This window comes from Pomacea canaliculata, linkage group LG1, assembly GCF_003073045.1.
Source record: "Pomacea canaliculata isolate SZHN2017 linkage group LG1, ASM307304v1, whole genome shotgun sequence".
Lineage (NCBI taxonomy): Eukaryota > Metazoa > Mollusca > Gastropoda > Architaenioglossa > Ampullariidae > Pomacea > Pomacea canaliculata.
In genome coordinates, this window is record NC_037590.1 from 38,055,629 (window position 1) to 38,073,734 (window position 18,106).

Here is an 18,106-nt window from a genome sequence, read left to right on the forward strand (position 1 = left end):
TGATAATAACAGTTTATCCCATAAGTGAAACTCAAAATTCCAAGACATTTAAAGCACAATACAGTCTAGACGATCGACAGTCCTTTCAGAGAAGTAAGTCCATGTCTTTGTTCAACAAAATCCGCGAACCCTAATGTCTGGAGGACAATCAGCAATCATTGACAAAAGGAGCTCAAAAATTATTGAAAACCGTTTCCTTCCATTTTCGTGAGGTGCTGAGATTGAAGGAAGGGGAGAATGAGGAATTGTTGAACAGCCATCGTGAAATAATTGCTTAATAGGTGTTGATACCGCGAGCTGCAGATAACCGCCCGTCAAAGCCTGGTTGTAGGAGGGTTAACTTCCGGTTGTGTCAAAAGCTCAAAGTGACGAATTCAGTCTGGTCACGAGCTTGTGAGGAGGTCGATACTCTACAGGTCGAGTATTGGAAATCGTTGCTGGCGATTATTTAGCCGAGCAGCGGGCACAAATAGAGAAACAGGAGAAGACGAAGACAAAACAGCCGACGGCCGCAAGACACAAAAAAGGTTACAGCAAACATGAGAGGAGAACGAAAAAAAATAAAATAAAATAAAAAACGAACGAAGGAAGGAAAGGAAAATTAAAGAAAGAGGGGAAATAATACAGAGGAATAAAAAAATGAAGAAAAAAAAAGAAAGAACAAATGAATGAAGGAAAAAATGGACCAAAGAAGAGAGAGAGAAAGATGGAAATAAACATTTGATGATCCCACAGCAAATATTCCCATCCCCCCAGCCTGCCATAATCAGCAAACAGCAAGCGGACAGTCGCGACTAGTTTTCGTCAAACGTGGCGGGAAAATATGCAAATCTTGTAATATAAAACTATATTTATTTATACATACACCATTAGCCACTGATCCATTGATGTATGCACGGCCACATCAACTTGCTTTACTCCTGTATAATTAACCGATGTATATTCTATGTAAAGGAGAAATGTCTACAAACTCTGCATAAATTAAATAAGGAAAAAAAAATTTCACTTCAAAAATATTCCGATTCAAATTAAGAATAAAGATTATTGTCGAAAGTGAAAGTACTTGCTTGAACTTCTTTCTTAACCTTTGTCTGAACAATTCGACTGACTAACGAGCAACATGTCAAAACATATGACAATAATATCTTCAAATATATTCCTAATATATTCCTGTATCATTTAAAGAAGACAGAGAGGAAAAATAATATATGGATGAAAAAGATTTAGTGAGAAGCTAGACATAGGACCCTGAACACTGTTGTTGGTTGGCAGATGAATAACTCGACGACTCCGAGCTACTTGATGCTTGATATCAGGCCTGAGCAAGTTGAGGAAGCGGAGAAGAATGTGTAAAGTTCGTTTTGTTCATCCTCTTTGTCTAGACAGTACAGGCCCACAGAGAGCAAAATCTCGTTTGGTGTCGCCAACTAACCCCTGACCTATGACCAATGACCCAACTCGTAGACGTGTCTGGTGTCATTGCAAGAGTCGCTGCGTGCTTGTTGACAGTCGCGAGTATCGAACGACCTCTGGCTGGACTGGGGAAACAGCAAGGCCGAGGTCACTCCTTGTTGACGTCATCAGCAGTTTACTGCCCGTCACCCCATTTTCTTCCTCCGCGTGACGCACGGCACGAGAGTTCAGGAAGGGAGATAACTGATGGTTATGCTGCAAGTTCTGCGTCGTCTGCGTCAGCTCCTGGAGGCAACTGGCGTGAAGTCTTGTACACGGACAGGCGCGCAAACTCCGTCCGGGAGGGAGGGACGAGGAGAATGTTGGAGGATGGAGCGGTGCTCACACTGATGAATCCCAGAGTGAGGCTCTACCCACGTCACGGGTTGTGGCTGAAATCTACTCGCCACTCCTTACGGTGGCCTACGTGATTACGTGGTATCCCAGGGGCAAAGCGCTCGGGTTATTTCGTCCCTTACAGCTCACAGTAAGTTAACTTGCCATGCTGATCTCCTCCAACATTGATTCAATTTTTTTCCTTGTAAATAAACGTGTCCTCATATCGAACATTTTATTTAACATTTAAATTCGATGCCAAGCAGATGTCGCTCTATTTGAAGTCTCGGCAGCCGAGGGTAAATCGCTTTACCTACTTGAAACTTGGAAATAAGGTTAAAGACTGGCTTTAGGTAGACAGCTATCCATCAATGAAGATCCGTGCCTTCCCTCAGCTATCCCCCAGTAGGAGAGGAATAGGATTACAGTGGTTCATAGGAGGAATGTAGCGACTTCATCGATCCTCATTCTCTCCACACATCCATTGACAGAGTCGGTGACTGGTGCTCAAGCAGCAGGTGTACGGCGCGTTGCTGGGCGAGAGATGGATGGTGAGGGTGAGGCAGCCGGCGACCCACTTCCCTCCTTGTGATCGTTATAGTTGACTGGTCCATGCTGGCTCTGCTGCTGATGCTGACTGGAGTCTTGTAGGTTTGACCCCTGTAGTCACCAAGACAATGAGGAGTGTTGTCCTGGGTTCAAATCTCATTTCGGGGATATTCTTCTTTCTTTGTAAGTGGCACCTATTTACAAGACCTGCTGCGTTTGTGTCAGTTAGCCTCCCCCTCCACCTTTCCCCCTACCTTGCGTTCCATCAAGAGCAAGGTCTACCTGACAGCGCGGGGGAAAAAGCACTTCAGATGATGAGTAGAACAAAAAAAAAAAAAAGACTTAAGCTCGAAGATCATCATCACTGGTTTCTGCCTCTCTTCTTTTTGTCCTTTTTAAAACTTGCATGCAATACCATTCAAGACACAAGGACGACAGGACGCATTTCAGATGACATAGTACTGCATCGAAATAACCGACTCTATGGCTTTCAGAAGCCTTCATCATCATCATCATCATCATCATCATCATCATCATCATCATCATCATCATCATCATCTATCCAGCAGAGTATTTTGTGCAAGTTTTCTCACGACACCAGCAGTTTCACCTGTGCACCTGTAAGCTAACCCGTTGCCTAGCGACAGAAGCTTGCCATGGAGACAACAACCAGAAAGAAGTAAAACCAAACGGCACAAGCCCAGAATGCCATGTTTGCCGATTCAGAAATCCCAGTCAGTGCTCATTTCCACCAAACACCATTGACTCTGCCAAATCGATTGTCGATATTTGTTTTTAATTATTAAAACAACTTCTCCTATTCTCAAAGCGATTGGCGTTCTGGTGTACGTTTGTATGAGTCCCACCACCACCACCACAACCACCACACCACCACAACCACCAGACTTTCCCGACATCCTCCACTGTAGTGAAGTGAATGTTTTTCAGACGAGAGGCAGTATTTTGTGTGTCAAACATTCATGCCGGCTGGGTTTGATTAAATTGCTTCAATTGCTGGGACAAAGACAGGAATGACAGAGGCCACGGAGACATATCAGCAAGAAGTTTGGAATCTGTGCTCCATCTGACCTCATTCTTTCTGTCTTTCTCTCTCTCTCACACACACATGTACTGTGACATCAGTGCTATCTAGTTGCTGGCACGGCAGTAAACACAAACAAAATAACATCAGTGCTAGGTCTCCCACACAAGCTCTCTCTCACACACAACGAGGCGCATGCAAAGTCATCTGTCTCTCTTTTCTCCTCACATACACCAAATCCTATTCACACTCTAACATACAAAAACTTACACACCATGAATGACAAAAAAAGGACGCACAGAGGAGCACATCCACACACACACACGCACTGTCACACACATTCACAAACATAAGCAACGCACGAACAAACAAACAAACAACACACGAAACACACATGTTAAAGTCTGTGTAGTCGTTCTGCCATCTTTACCTGCCGCCTTAGAAACGGATGTTTACTTACCTTGGTGCAGAAACATGTCTAACAGTCAGCAAGCCTTATCAATATATGATCACCTGTTTGGTCAACACCATCTCGAGAGACTGTTGCAGATGTTTACACACCAGCGACAACACTGCCTTTGTGAACGACTTTCCCACAAGAGTTCACTGGGTGCTCAGTTTTCAAACACACAGAAGCCGTTAAGATACGTCACCAAACCTCCGACTTTTCTCAGTCCAGACGAGATTCGTTTGTCGTCAAAGAGCGATGAAGTAAGGGAAGTAACTGTGAATCACAAAGAGGTTTAATTTTTAATTGTTTTTTTTCAAGTGTGTCCGGCACGTAGCTGCGATGTCATAAATACAAACCACACCATGACAAGCGAAAACATGGCAGCGACGTATCAACCATTCCCACACCGGAAATAACGGAAATGCATCCAGCGTCAAGACAATGCTAATACTTCGGCCTCGAGTTCAATCCCAGACGATTTGGAAAGTTCTTCCCAACCCCCAAAGACCTGCATGCGGAATCTCTCCAGGACACACCCCGCCACCATCTTCTCTGAGACAACAGCTGAGAGTAGGGGGGAGGTAGAAAGGTGGCGGGTAGGGGGATGAAATCCAGCACTGGTCGAAACAACACATTATGCACCAAGACACCAGAAAGATAGTCTGCCTGCATAATCCATCGGGAAAGGGGCTTCGAACACAGACTTGGTGGCGGCGATGCACAGCGGCGAAAGGAGATGCGATATGGGAGCCGCTGGGAGCCAACATTAAAAGCAGCGACGCGGTGCTATGAGGTTTGGGTGTGCGCAGGCGACTTGGCGACCAGAGAAACCGTCACCGTGTGTGGAGGGTTGATGGAGGGTTGACTGAGGGGGTTGGGTGATTAATTGTGGGCTGTAGGAGGAGAGGGGGGAGGGAGTGGACGGTTAGAGGTGGCGACGCCCAGGGTCTTATTGGATCCCAGCGTCTGTCCACACCATTAACCCATCACGTTCTTGCGGAACCCAGTGAGGAGAGAGAAAGACAGGAGGAGGGGTGTGGTGGTGGACAAAGAATGCTTCCGTGACGGCAACAATCATGGTGGTTAAAATTTTTTTTTTTATTTGTCCGTTCCTTTGGTGACGGCAGAGTTTCTTTTTTCAGTGACTGCGTCTTCTTTGGTCAAGCAGACTTCAGCACAGAAAAAAGTAGAGTAGAGGAAGAAAAAAAAGGACCCCCCTCCACCAAGAGTATTGATCCTTGACCGAGTCTATCTCTCTGATCTTGCAGGCATCAAAGATTGGGCTCATATGCAAACAGTGTCCTGCCAGCTGAGGCTCTCTTTCTATTCCTCCCTTTTTCTTACTCTCTCATTCCTTCACTACCACCTTCCATCACACCAGGAACCTCTTCCCCTTGTCTGTCAGGCCAGAAGTTCGCCTCCGTCACGTACACAAGTGTACTTTCAATCATCTTCAGTCTCGGCAACTGGGTGGGACCAGAAGACAAGCGGAGTTGAAACAAGGCGATGCCAGAGAGTGAAGTACAACCAATCAGCAATCACAGCTCGGCGCAGTCAAAGTGGGACAGGAAGGAGGATGGAGAGAAGGAGAGAGAGAAAAAAAAAATCCCGTCCTGTTCATGGTTGAGGAGGTACAAAAGAAGAGCTGAGGGAAGGGGGAGATCGGTAAACAAAATATGGCGGCAGCAACTTAAAAATGTTTGAAGCCTACAGGGCGAGAACTGCTTGTTAACATCACAGCGGCGCAGCGGCTTCGATTCCACCGCTCCCTCACTCCGGCGCTGACGAGGAGGAGGTAATCTTAAAGTAATTGCTTGTTACGGAACGTCCCCTGGCTTCCATTGAACCTTTCAGTCTATTTCCGGTCACCAGATGGCAGTGAAGATCAGCAGAAGGTTGCTGCATTCACGTGGATTATGGGTGAAATGTAAACACGATCCAGTTTTTGGCCTGCAATTTCCGTGATACAGCAGTAAATTAGAAGTGGAGAGGCCAAAAACAAGGGTGGCAACAAATGATTTTTTTCCTCTGCATGCAGGAATAGATATGAGAGATCGCTGGCTTCATTTCACATCGAGTTTTGTCTTTTTACTATACTTTGAAGCTATACAATGTCAAATCTTTTACCTTTGTTATGTTAGTCATTTTTACAGTGACATCAGATTTCTATTTTTGAATACTTTGACATCTGGTCTCTTGACTTGTCATAAACCAGAAACACATACTTTGACATCTGGTTCATTGACTTGTCATAAACCACACACGCATGCTTTGACATCTGGTTCATTGACTTGTCATAAACCACATACGCATGCTCTGACATCCGGTTCCTCGGCTCGCTGCCGGCCTCGTCTTGGTGTCTGGCGGTGACTGGGGATCGATGCCACAATGGCTGTTCCTCCGTCGCTGCTTCAAGACACTCGTTTGCGAACTGCGTGCTCTGGGTTATTTAACTTACAAATTGCTTTAATCTCTGCCGCATTATCGCTCTCCTCGTCAGAGACGGAGGGCACGTGAGAAGAAATTGTCGAGGGCGGATGACAGAAAAGAAGGGAGAGATTTGAGATAGTGTAGCTGCGCAATAAATATGAAATTAAAAACCAAAAACGAAAATCGTTCCACCAAAATCTGATGATAATGCAAAAAGGGGAAAAATGTTGCGAAGCAGTGATCTTGATTTGATTGGATGCATGGTTGTAAATACAGGAAACAAAGGGAGACAATTCACGGGCACAGAACTGAGGAGGATGGGCCGTTGGTAGGGGAGGTAAGTAAGGTAAGGGAGGTAGAGTGTGAGGAGCCGTGTACAGAGACCTGTGTTTCAAACAGTTTGCTAAAGATAAACTCACAAATAACATGTGCTCACCTGGCTTAAATATACTCAAAACCTACGCTCACCTGACTCACCAAACCAGTTGACACCTTACCCACAGTATTCCCCATTCATCGCCATTTACATATGAACAAATGTGTGTTTCAAACTACAGGTGAAGAGTATAATAACTTGCAATCTGAATACGTTATATATATATAAAGTTTGTCGGTAACAGATATCGGCGATCAGAAAACACAAGTAGTTCTCTTATATCCACAATATTGTTATTTTCATTGCTATCCGATATTATTTTAATACCTTTTCTCTCCACTTTACAGAAAACAAGACATCCATCTCCTTAAGAACTCGTTCATTCATTTGTACTTTCAATCGTTTACTGTCTGTCTATTTACTATGTGGTGTGTACATACCTTGACATTTCCGTTCTTACTTCTAAGTACAGTGAGTAGTTGGTGTCAGCAAGTCTTTGATACGATTATCTACCATCAACATCTTCCGCTCTTTCAAGTAGTCTGATCAGACGATTGCAAATCTTTACTCTCTGCTTTGTCTATGAATGTGATTGTATTCTGCCATATGTGTTGTCAACTTCGAAAACACGAGAAAACAGACGAGAAAACCGTTTTTGACAGACGGGTTAGAATAACGATTCCTTCTTGCCTTTATGTCTGTAGTTCTACGACTCTCTCTCTCTCTCTTTTTTTTTTTGTGCTCAAAGATATCTTAGTCTCAACGTGTGTGACAAGGTTGATTGATTTTATATCTTATACACTAATCACTTAGCTATGTTATGTGTGTATATATATATCATCGCCTTTGTTCTTACCACCAATGGTCGCAGTAAGAATCTGTTTTCACGACAAGGATCAGCCAAGCAAACACCGGTGTTTGTGACAGAATATTACAGTTTTACTAGCGGAGGCAAGTGATTTTGTTGCTGTTATCTTTAAAACTTATGACCGTTAAGGTCTGAAGAAGGGAAAAATAATCTTTTAAAAATAATTTTCTTGTAACAATCACACACATACATACGCATTTGCACACTCAAACATACACAGGACTACACGTGTGGTGTCTACATAGATACACAGGAACACAGAGATAGATATTACAAGACATGGATCCCCGTCTGGCGTCCATGACACATACAATACACACAATGTGGAGAGATTCAGTTCAGGTTTCAGTGACATATCTCATTTTAACTTCCAGTTTCGGTCATAAAATCGATGGAGGCTGGTTTTCTTTTTTTTTTTTCTTTTTTTTCTTTTTTTTTTTAGTTCAGTCGCAAGACAAACCATGTTGCTACTATAGGAGAGAATTTATTTTGCTTGGTTGTTCCAATGTCGTCTACAAAAAAACCAGGTTTAATACAGGGTCTGTCGAGAGAAATCTGTCTGTTGGGAAAAATATCTCTTTGGCTGGATGTGTTGCGTGAAGACTTCGTCGGTCCTATTTCCTTGATTGAGGTCTCTGGGGAAGTGTCTTAATGGCCATCGCCTGTGGCTTTCATAACACCGTGTGAAAATAAATACGAGTATTTAACATTCGCCACCGAAATACACTGACTCGTATGGTGAGTTTGTAGACAGACAAGTTAGAGATGTGGACAGAGAGAGCGAATGAAATAAAAGTGTCAATGGGCAGATACACTGAAACATGATGAAGAGAGAGAGAGAGAGAGAGAGATGGAAAGAGAAAGAATTGAAATGAATTAAATGAAAGAGTTTTAAGATGCCACTGGACTATCTATGAAACGTACTTGTAATATCAGCACAAATATCAATCATGGTAAACATAAAAGAGACAGATCGGGACAGGAAAAAAAGACAGATGTATAAAGAGAACGACAGACGAACGAAATACAGACAATGAAAAGCAGCCGAATGTTAAAGTAAATATCTGTAACATACCGCTGGAACATGGTAACCGCCGCTGACTTGCAGACACTGGAAATGTCACTCTCTGACACCAGTGGCCAGTCCTTTTGATGACACGTTTGTTAGAACAACCACTCGATGGCAGCACCTGGACCTGAACACGCAGGTGATGCTGTCCCCAACTCCTTGCTAACCCTCGGTCAAAGGATAAAGACTCAGGGAGGAGGTAGGGGTTAGAGAGGCGGGAAATACAACGACTTCCACAAGTGCAACCAATGCATGGTAGGTAAAGGTAGGCAGCTCTTGAGTTCCTGGACACGACTGGAGGTTGAGAGACGAAGACCTGTGGAGGACGTGGTCGCTGGTGTCAGCCTGGAGTATATGTGAGTGTGTGTGGGTTGAGATCACGAGGCGGTGTCTAGATGGACCTGTAAGCTGTATTGTTGGGTGTAAACGACGTCATATAGGCTACAGCTACAGCTACAGCTACACGCGCGCCTGACTACGGCCACCCACAGGGGTGGGGCGGGGTGACGAGGAAGGTCAGGGTTGGGGTAGCGCGCGTGCGGGAAGCAAACGATGGCTAAACGCCCTGCAGCGTTGATCCTACCGGATACACCGTATTGTTCTTCACACTGATCGCTATCATTGTCATTCCTACTCACACGTGCACACACACACACACACACACGCACACACACACGCACACACACATTCACACGCACACGCGCGTACACACACACACAAACAGAACATGCATAAGTTCATGTACACCAGTGTAAACCATTTGTTTCACAGCTACACCCAACGATCGCCATTCGTCTGACGCTCATCATTTCCTGACGCGCCTGTCTCCAGTCCACATTAGTCTCACGGTCTACATTCACGTGCAGTGCGCGTGCGCGTGCCTGCGGGCGTCAGCAGTCGTGCACAGTACAGGAAGCCCTGACTGTCGACAAAAAGCACAGTGCAGTGCCGCCAGGATCGTATTTCATGCCAGCAAAATTACCTTATCTCGACATTGTCTTAATAAGGGGTCAGAAGACAAATGGAATAGTTGGGAGGCGAATTGCTAGATATGCATGGCAACCAAAGCCGGAGCCAAGCGAAGATTAGAACAAATATGAGATGCAGACAGACGGAGTAGATAGAGAAAAATAGAACACATAGACATAGGACATAGAAATAAACCGACAGAGAAAGGAGAGAAGAGAAGAGAGAAAGATAGCAGCAGCAAAGGACAGGTACAAAACGCAGGTGTCAACAGGTTGCTCAGACGGCTGAGATGAAACACACAAAGATCAAATGGACAAAAGAATTAACTTGATAAACTGCAATCGCGATTGTTTTTGAGTTGTAAACAGCTTGCTTGCTGAGGTAACATCAGATGTTTATTGAAATGGCTTGTCCTAGCAATATTGTCTGTTATGTATACTGCTGTACAGCGATGTAAAAGATTTGCTCATTAACGCAACCATGATTCAAAAGGTTCAAGTCCTTTATGATGTGTTTCCTAGTAGAAAATCTTTGCGATGGCTAGGTAAGACAGTTATTAATATTGACATTTTTGCTGTTAATAGGTGGGTGTTTGTTTATTTGGCAGCTCCACCTACACAGTTGTTGTGTCAGCCATGTGTATGACAGGATACTTCTTCTCGTCACGTGACGTTCAGTTGAGTGAAGACGAGACGTAGAATGAAAATGTGGACCCATGGAAGGCAATGACAGTCAGGCTCAAAAAGCCTAAAAGGGACTTTAATACAAAAGCATCGAACAGCTGGAGTAAATGTTGCAAATTAGCATGGCCAGGCGATGTAAGCACATGATTTAACCCTTAAAAGACGAGAACTCCTAAAAAGCCGACATTTTGAAGAAACAAAGTGACCAATTCAAAAAAAAAAAATATTGATGAATAAAATTGGAGAAGAGCAGGAAGCCATGAGGAAAATCGTTGATGGTCTGTTCTGTGGTGGGAGGCAAACGAAAGACAAGGTGCGAAAACAAAAATGGCGAATCTGACCAGGGAACACACCGAGATAAAGCACACTGTAGTGAAACTTTAAGATGAGGACCCGGATTGTTTTTAAAAAAAATTCTCACGGCGAAACAATACGAAGATCTTGGAGTCCCGGAATGAGCTGCACCAAATGTAGAAAACTACTCAGAAATTTTTCTTACCATCCTCCATGCCTACGTCTCCCTAACCACTCCAGATGGGAGCAGCAAGCACATTATCTTAACAAACTTCATCCGCAGAACCCTTGACTTCAACCGACTATTGCCAAGTTTCAGCACTGGTCGGAAGCCGCGGTGTTGATGAGAAAAGCTAGAGATGACATGAGAAACATTGGCATCATGGCCACACAAGTGAGTGCATTAACATACGAAGGGTAAACAGGCTACGAACCAACGGCCCAGATACGGGTCGGAGAGATATTCCATCGAAACCAACCTGTACAGAAGCCATTGGAACGAGGAAATAATCCAATCTGATGAATGTGTGGGGTCACGGGGTCTTGTTGCCGATTCCACCTGTCAGTCTACGTTTGCCGAGTCAACATGGGTTCTAGCATGTGGGGCATGTTGGGGCATTTGGGGGCAAACAGGGGTGTGGCCAAGACCTGCAGTCGAGAACAACACCTGTACGACGATGGAAAATTTACCTTTTTCTCCAGAGAGCAAATGGCGCAATAGATTTTTCTTGCTTGCATTTGTTGTCAATGAATGATGAATGTTAGAAACAGACTTGAATTAAAACACATGTCTATAGAATGTATTGGAGCAGCTGTGTGGACAAAACGTGTCTGTCAATGAACAAAGCAATGAGAAAATGAAATGAGGCAGAGCAGAGATAAATAACTTGTTGGATGTTTTACTGAAGTAAAATGCCTTGGAAGCCATTAATCTTATTGATTACTGTAATGACACAATACTAGAGAGGTTCGTTAGTATATTGTTACAAGATGCGCACTTTGTTCTTCAATAACTGGGACGATTGGACTAAACAAATGGTTGGATGCTGAAGGCCTGATACATTCATACCCGATGGAAGGAAGACAAACGAGCCGAGCTCAGGAAGCACATTCAGTATCAACATATAATACTGAAAAAAAATTAGAAAAGCGGAAGAATCATTTTGAAAATGTGGGAAGTTCTTAGCAACGAGTACTGATCAAGAATAAAATGTTAAAACTTTATGTGAAGGATTTGGAAACGCTGATTTGCGAGGAAGAATAGCAAGCTATACCGAGACAAAAAGATAGTAAAGAAGCTGGACTGGATATGATCAAGCCTGAATTCTTAAAGTTTGCTTTTCAGCCATACGAACATGACATTTCTCAGACTAAATGGAGAAAATCAATTACTGTACAGATAATGAGGAAAGGTGACCCACAGAATCCTGAGAATTAAAGAGATATTTTGTGACTAAGTATCCAGCAAAGCATTCTGATAAATTTTTTTGAATAGTAGTACATGAATAGTAGTGATATAAACCCTTCTCACAACACGCTCGTTCCAAGTTCCTGTTGCAGACAGAAAATTGCTCTCAGATAATAGTAGTTTTCGAAATGTGTTTATAAAATTAAGGTTGAGCCTAAATGATCTAAATTCAAATAAGTTCTGCAGTACTCAAATGTTTCATATGCAAACATTAAGATGATGATGACTTGTCCAAACATGACAATTTACGCAAGTATCTAAGCAAACCTTGGAAAAACTCACAAATGACTGTTTTGATTTTTTTGTGGTGAAAACTGAAGACGCCCAGCTCACTCGTTCTATGAGGACGAACATTTATTGTGCTTGAAGGTTAGGGCAGAAGGATAAATGTAAACAAAATGTCACCAGCCACCACTCCTATTGTCTTTAGTTCTAAAGTTTCTGATTGATATGTAAAAGGTTTTGCTGATGTGCGCAATTGTTATACTTGACCTTTTCTTGCAAAGTTCGAAGGCCTTGCGTTAATAAATTTCGTTCTCGGATAAAATGCTGATGACGCTCGATCCGTTATTGCAACAGCTTTACAAAGAAGCAGTCGTAGAGGTTCAGAACAGATCATGCACGCCTTTTCAGGACAACAGCAAGAGATCCTTTCCCATCCCATCTTACTTGCTTTTTGTCGACCGGCGAATTTCCCATCTCGTCCGTTTTAGAATGATGTGGGACCTCAACGTCGTCCCTGTCTACACCCCTTACAGTAAGCCTTCCTCCACCCCTTCCCACTGCCTTAATGGGAGCAAAAAACTGATTCTGTTTAAGTGGGAATTTCTTGTTCCATTGTGCTGGTGGTGGGACACGTATTGCCAGCAAGAACTCCGGGATTCTTCGTGTTGGCAAATGATTGAGGTTCGCTTCCCGCCTGGTTTAAATAAGTTTGATGTTAGGGTGGTACATTTACATGTTTGTTTTGAACTTTTGGGTTCTTGTTTCTTCTCCATAGTCTGTTGTTGCGAAGAAAGTAAGCAACTAATTGGTCTCTGCAATACCTACAGACTCTATCATTGGATATCATTGGTAAATTTTGGTCAGCAGGAGCGTTAAATCACACAAGTATGACGAGAGAATGGTGTCTTCATGGGTAGCACCCGATACACTTTGGGGATGGAGCATCGATTGCCCACACACATTCCAGCAAAAGAAAATGAACAACAGCCACCTTCTCGCAATCAATCCCAGCATGCATCCCCAGTCTCCGATGCCTCGGGGAGCATTTGTACGCAAAGCAAAACGCACGACACCAAATAAATCATTTCTGCTGTAACAAAGTAGAACAGTTGGATGCAGCAGCAATGACTTCTGCTCCACGCACTCAATATTTTGTAGGGAACAGAAAATTGTTTACAAACTCCTCTCTACTGACTCTCACCTCACGACCTAGACCAAATTTCCCTTTTTCTTTTCTCTCAAATGATCATTCCACCTGTACTGAAATACAGACAAGCAGAGTTTGGGGTGATACAGAGATTTTGTATAAAAACAAACTTGTTTATATGTAGATATGTAAATATAAATATACACACTGTGTTAGTGCCGACTTGCTTACATGTGTGATTTTGTGGGCAAGACAGAGAAATCAATCGTAGGTGTGTGCATACAACGTGTACGTGGTTGCCACCCGACGTTCAGATTACTTAACAACAGTAACAACAGAAAGCTGCAACTACCTCCCCCAGGCCTCAACACTCGCTGTTTCCTTTGATTTCCTTCCCTTGCCTCCCGCCCCGGCAGAAGCCATTGTGTGCCTCGCCACGTTGCACAGATTGGCTGCACTGCGCATGCGCACTGAGACCTCCTCGCCGCAGGCTGTGGGCTTGATACAGATTACGTCTGACAGCCTCCGCATGCGTCAGACGTTTGCGGCGCAGACCACCTTCTGGACGAACAAGTCTGATCAAAGCCGACAGCTGCAAGGCACTCGGCAGTGACGTCACTGATAGCTCAGTTGGACAAAAGTATATTTTAAAAATAACGGTTCTTGACCCCAACCTGCCTTCTGTCTTGCAGGTTATATTTGTATTTCCAAAGACAAAATGACAAAAAGAAGGATTTAAAACAAATAGAAAACGAACAAGCTTCCGACTCGTCAAACACTTCTCAACCCTCAGTGAAGCAGCGAGCTTTAAACATGTCGCCATCTTCAAAGAAAGCAAATGGAGGGAGAAGATCTTGTGAGCGAAACCTTTGAGGAGGCTGACACAAATGTTCTGACTCTCCACATTAAAGAAGGCACCTTGGAGACAATAACCGAATTTGAGGAAATCAGCGAGGGAAGGCCGCCATGGAGTCGCCAATAAAAATGTCGATTGTTATGTTAACAAAACCTAAAGTGGCCAATGAGGATATAAAAACAAAAGTCTAGGTCGAAGATCGACAGAAAGGGCTAGAAAAAAAGGTGTCGGTCTGAGAACGGAGACCCGACAAATGTTAGTTATGGCCGAGAAAATAGGATAAAGACAATGGCTGTCAATCAATCAATCAATCAGCACAAAAATTTCTTAACCAAATTTTTCTAGCAGACATGGATGGCATGAACAGCAACTCAGACAGCAATGAAATTTGCATGAGAATGTCCTTCCTAACAGGGTACAAAATCTCGTTGTACTATATTTACTGGAGCCAGCAAACAGAGAACAGGTTACATATCTGGATAAGTCTCTCGGCAAATTCTCGCGTTAAGAAACGCAATCTTTTTCAGGCGTCCATGCAGCAACAATTTCAACACCCGAGCATGAAGCAAAATTAAAATTAACCTCCTGAACAAGAGATCGTTCAAAGCTCAGCTGGAGGGTCTTCATGTCTGCACGACTCAGTCTGAAGCAGTAATGTGACTGGGAACACATACCAACCGACGTTTGGCAGACGTAAGCGGATCTGAAACTCAACCGTTAGTCAGTCTCCTGCCTCCTACCTCCTATGGAAACGTTTCTCTGTTTATCTGTCAGCTGTCATCCTCACTCGGTTCTATCAGTCCTTCATTGAAAGGTTCATTACTTTTTCTTTCATTTCTCGGTTTCACAGATTCTCCCTAGGGATCCCTAGATCCCAAGATCATCGAAACAAGGCAAAGGGATTTAACAGCATTCCTGATCATTGTAAACGAAGTCACATTCCAAATCATGTCAAAAAATATAGGTTAAAAATATAAAACATCGACAAAGTAAATTTCTGGACTATATTTTAAACTGTGCAATGAAGCTGTATAGCCATCGCTTTCCAGGAACGACACCAAGACAGCACAAACGACATTAAAAAGGCGATTGACTAGGCAAGATGGCATTTGAGTAAAGGCACGGCACTTGATGTTCTTGGAGAAGCTGTAATCTTCCAGAAACATGACACGACGAAGCAAGAAACGACGAGAAATGCCAGAAAGTGCGATCCTGTTCATTCCTGGCGACGCCAGGCTCCACATAATTGGTGTTCATGGCAACACACACGCACTGGCTTCAAACTTCGACCGCTGGCCGCCAGACGTCACCTGTGGCGCCGCGGCCATATTGCTGCCATCACGTGACTTCTGGTATTTTGCTCGAAGCGCTTGCAAGCATGTCGTTCATTCAGAAATATGGTTAGACGTCCTCTCTTATATTTTGAACATTCCAGAAACATTTGAAAACAAAAATGTATCTTAAATTTCACGACTACAATTTTTATTTTTACAGTTTTGTTAATATTTTCATCTTTTATTTACTTCATTGATTGTTTCATCTTTCTTTTATTTCTTTGTTTCTTATTTCTTTCATTGAATTGGACAAATTAGAAAAAGAAATTTCAGGCAAATCTTCTCTCACCTGAGCGCAGTCACCGGAATGTTTCCTTTTTCCACAGTCACGTGTTGCTGTTTGTGGTCAGCCAGTATCTTTCGTAACTTCCATCTTGCGCGCGCTTGTGGCGACAGTAGCGCCACACCAAGAGTGTCAGGGTGAAGAAGATGGCGGCACTGAGGACACATGCCACCACTGCCACAAGAAGGGTTGCTGTGGACAAACATTTGCCATGGTGTTTGATTGACCTCGTAAATCTGTCTGGGGTGCTCTGTCTGTGTATATAAATATCTTTGATGTTTATCGTTCATAAACACATATATATACTTGCAGACAGACAGACAGACAGACAGACGACGGACGGACGGACGCACATATAGACGGACAGACCTGACAGTCAAACAGGCAGTCGGATAGACAGGCATGGACGCTACAAGCAGCGCATACATCAAGGATTTATTCGTTCTTCCCTGATCGTAATCCCTCTGCACAAAGAAGCGATACAGGCAGTTGAAGACGGAAGGAATCCCCCGAGGTTATTTTTCTTTGTTTGTTTGCATTTTATTTGCAGGGGATAAAGATGCAATCTTTCTTGTATTGAAGATCGTCGTTTTAAACAGTCAAGGCAATGCTTTCAATTAATTAAATTGTATGCACACAATGGACACAAAGGTGTTTTTTAGAAAAAAATTCTATAAGCCCTAAAATAAGGGGTCTTTGTAAACTCTAAACTTTTTTGGTGATACGTGTGTGTGTGTGTGCTTTCGCGCCCCTATGTGTCAAAGTGTATGAGGGTGTATAAGAAAGAAAAAACATCCCCGTTGATTTCAAAAGATTCGAACCATCGACGATGAATGTTTGGTGTTTGGACTGACACGTTACACCAGGGAATGAGTCCTGTTTGCACCTAACAGCACCGATTACTCCACATGCAGCGAGCATCGAGTGCAGGGCCTTGACACTGGTGCCGACTGCACTGTGGCGACATTATATCTGTGATTACATGTAACAACCAGCAGGTGACCTCACGACACAGACACGGAAACCCATGTGGAAGGCGCCAGAGGGGCGACTGATTAGGCTTCAAACTATCAGGCACGTGACTTCTCCTTTTGTTTACAGAAGGATATGGTAGAAAAGGATAAGGCGAAAGAATAAAAAAAACTTTTTTTAGATAAAAAGATACTACAAAAAAGTGAAAGAAAGCAGACATACGGATAGAAAGAAATGGTAATAATGAATGAAGGAAGAATAAACAGTCTGTAGAATGTGGGACATACTTGTATTAGAAGTTCAAGACTGACTTGTCTGACAGCTGCTAGTGAGGTCGATACTCAGTCGCTGCACTCAGAGATGTGAGGGACTATTTCTTGGTGCGTCATGGAGTCCACAGGAACAGTCCACTGGGACATGTTGGGAAGGGTGACAAAAAAAAAAAATCCCCAAAAAAGCCAAACACACGCCAGTTTGAATTCCCATGCCTTTCCATGTATCAGAAGAAAACCAAAATAGGTTAGTAATGGAAAGTATGCTGGCGCGCACGCGCGTCCACACTCGCTGATACATGTAAGACACGACAGTTTCTTATGGTTTTGCAAAAGTTATAAACTACGTACCCTAAAATGAGAAAATATATATAGATACTGCGTGAAATTGCAACCTGCTGTGATAAACAGCCTGTAGAATTACTTAATGTCGAACTTGGATATCTACGGACATATTAGCTTTGCATGAGTGGAGCCACGTGCCTGGCTTGTCTTGTCCACCCAATGACACGTGGGCGGGTGCACAGAAAGCTAAGGTTTGGCAGTCAGCTAACACCCTTATAAAATATATAAAATATTAGCAGTTGGCTGACTGCTCGCGTGTCTGAGCACCCGGCCCCACATCCCGGCACTAAGTTCACCCGGCTACTCAGCCCTTGGACTCCAGCGTCTGATGAGAAGTCGCGACCCCCGGCAAGCTGCCATACATGCACCCGACAGCTCGGTAATTTACCCGTCTTGCAGCAGGAAACGTGATCAAGGTGGGCTCCGTCAAAGCCACAAGATAGCTAAGACTAGGTTTATTTCCAGTTGGTCACCTCTGGGGTAAATTAAAATGTTGTAGAGGACAAAAATAGTCCAAGATGGAATATTTATACGTATTAGCACATCTCTTTAAATTTAAATCTCTTTAAATTTTACATAAATTATCACCTGGTCAGACATGGACTATTCATGTGAATAACATTTATAATGTATATAGTGTTGTTTATATCTATAATTGGAGATGTTTTTATAAGAACAATCAATG

The 18,106-nt window shown here is 43.3% G+C and overlaps 1 protein-coding gene across 1 annotated transcript in view; it reads right to left on the reverse strand.

Moving 5' to 3' along the window:
* Positions 1-8,622, reverse strand: part of LOC112565291 (synaptotagmin-15-like) — a 39,948-nt gene extending 31,326 nt beyond the window's left edge. The window contains 1 exon segment of the mRNA XM_025240669.1: positions 8,580-8,622. Coding sequence (XP_025096454.1) covers positions 8,580-8,590 — 11 coding nt within the window. The 5' untranslated portion in view covers positions 8,591-8,622.
* Between the last annotated feature and the right edge of the window lie 9,484 nt (positions 8,623-18,106).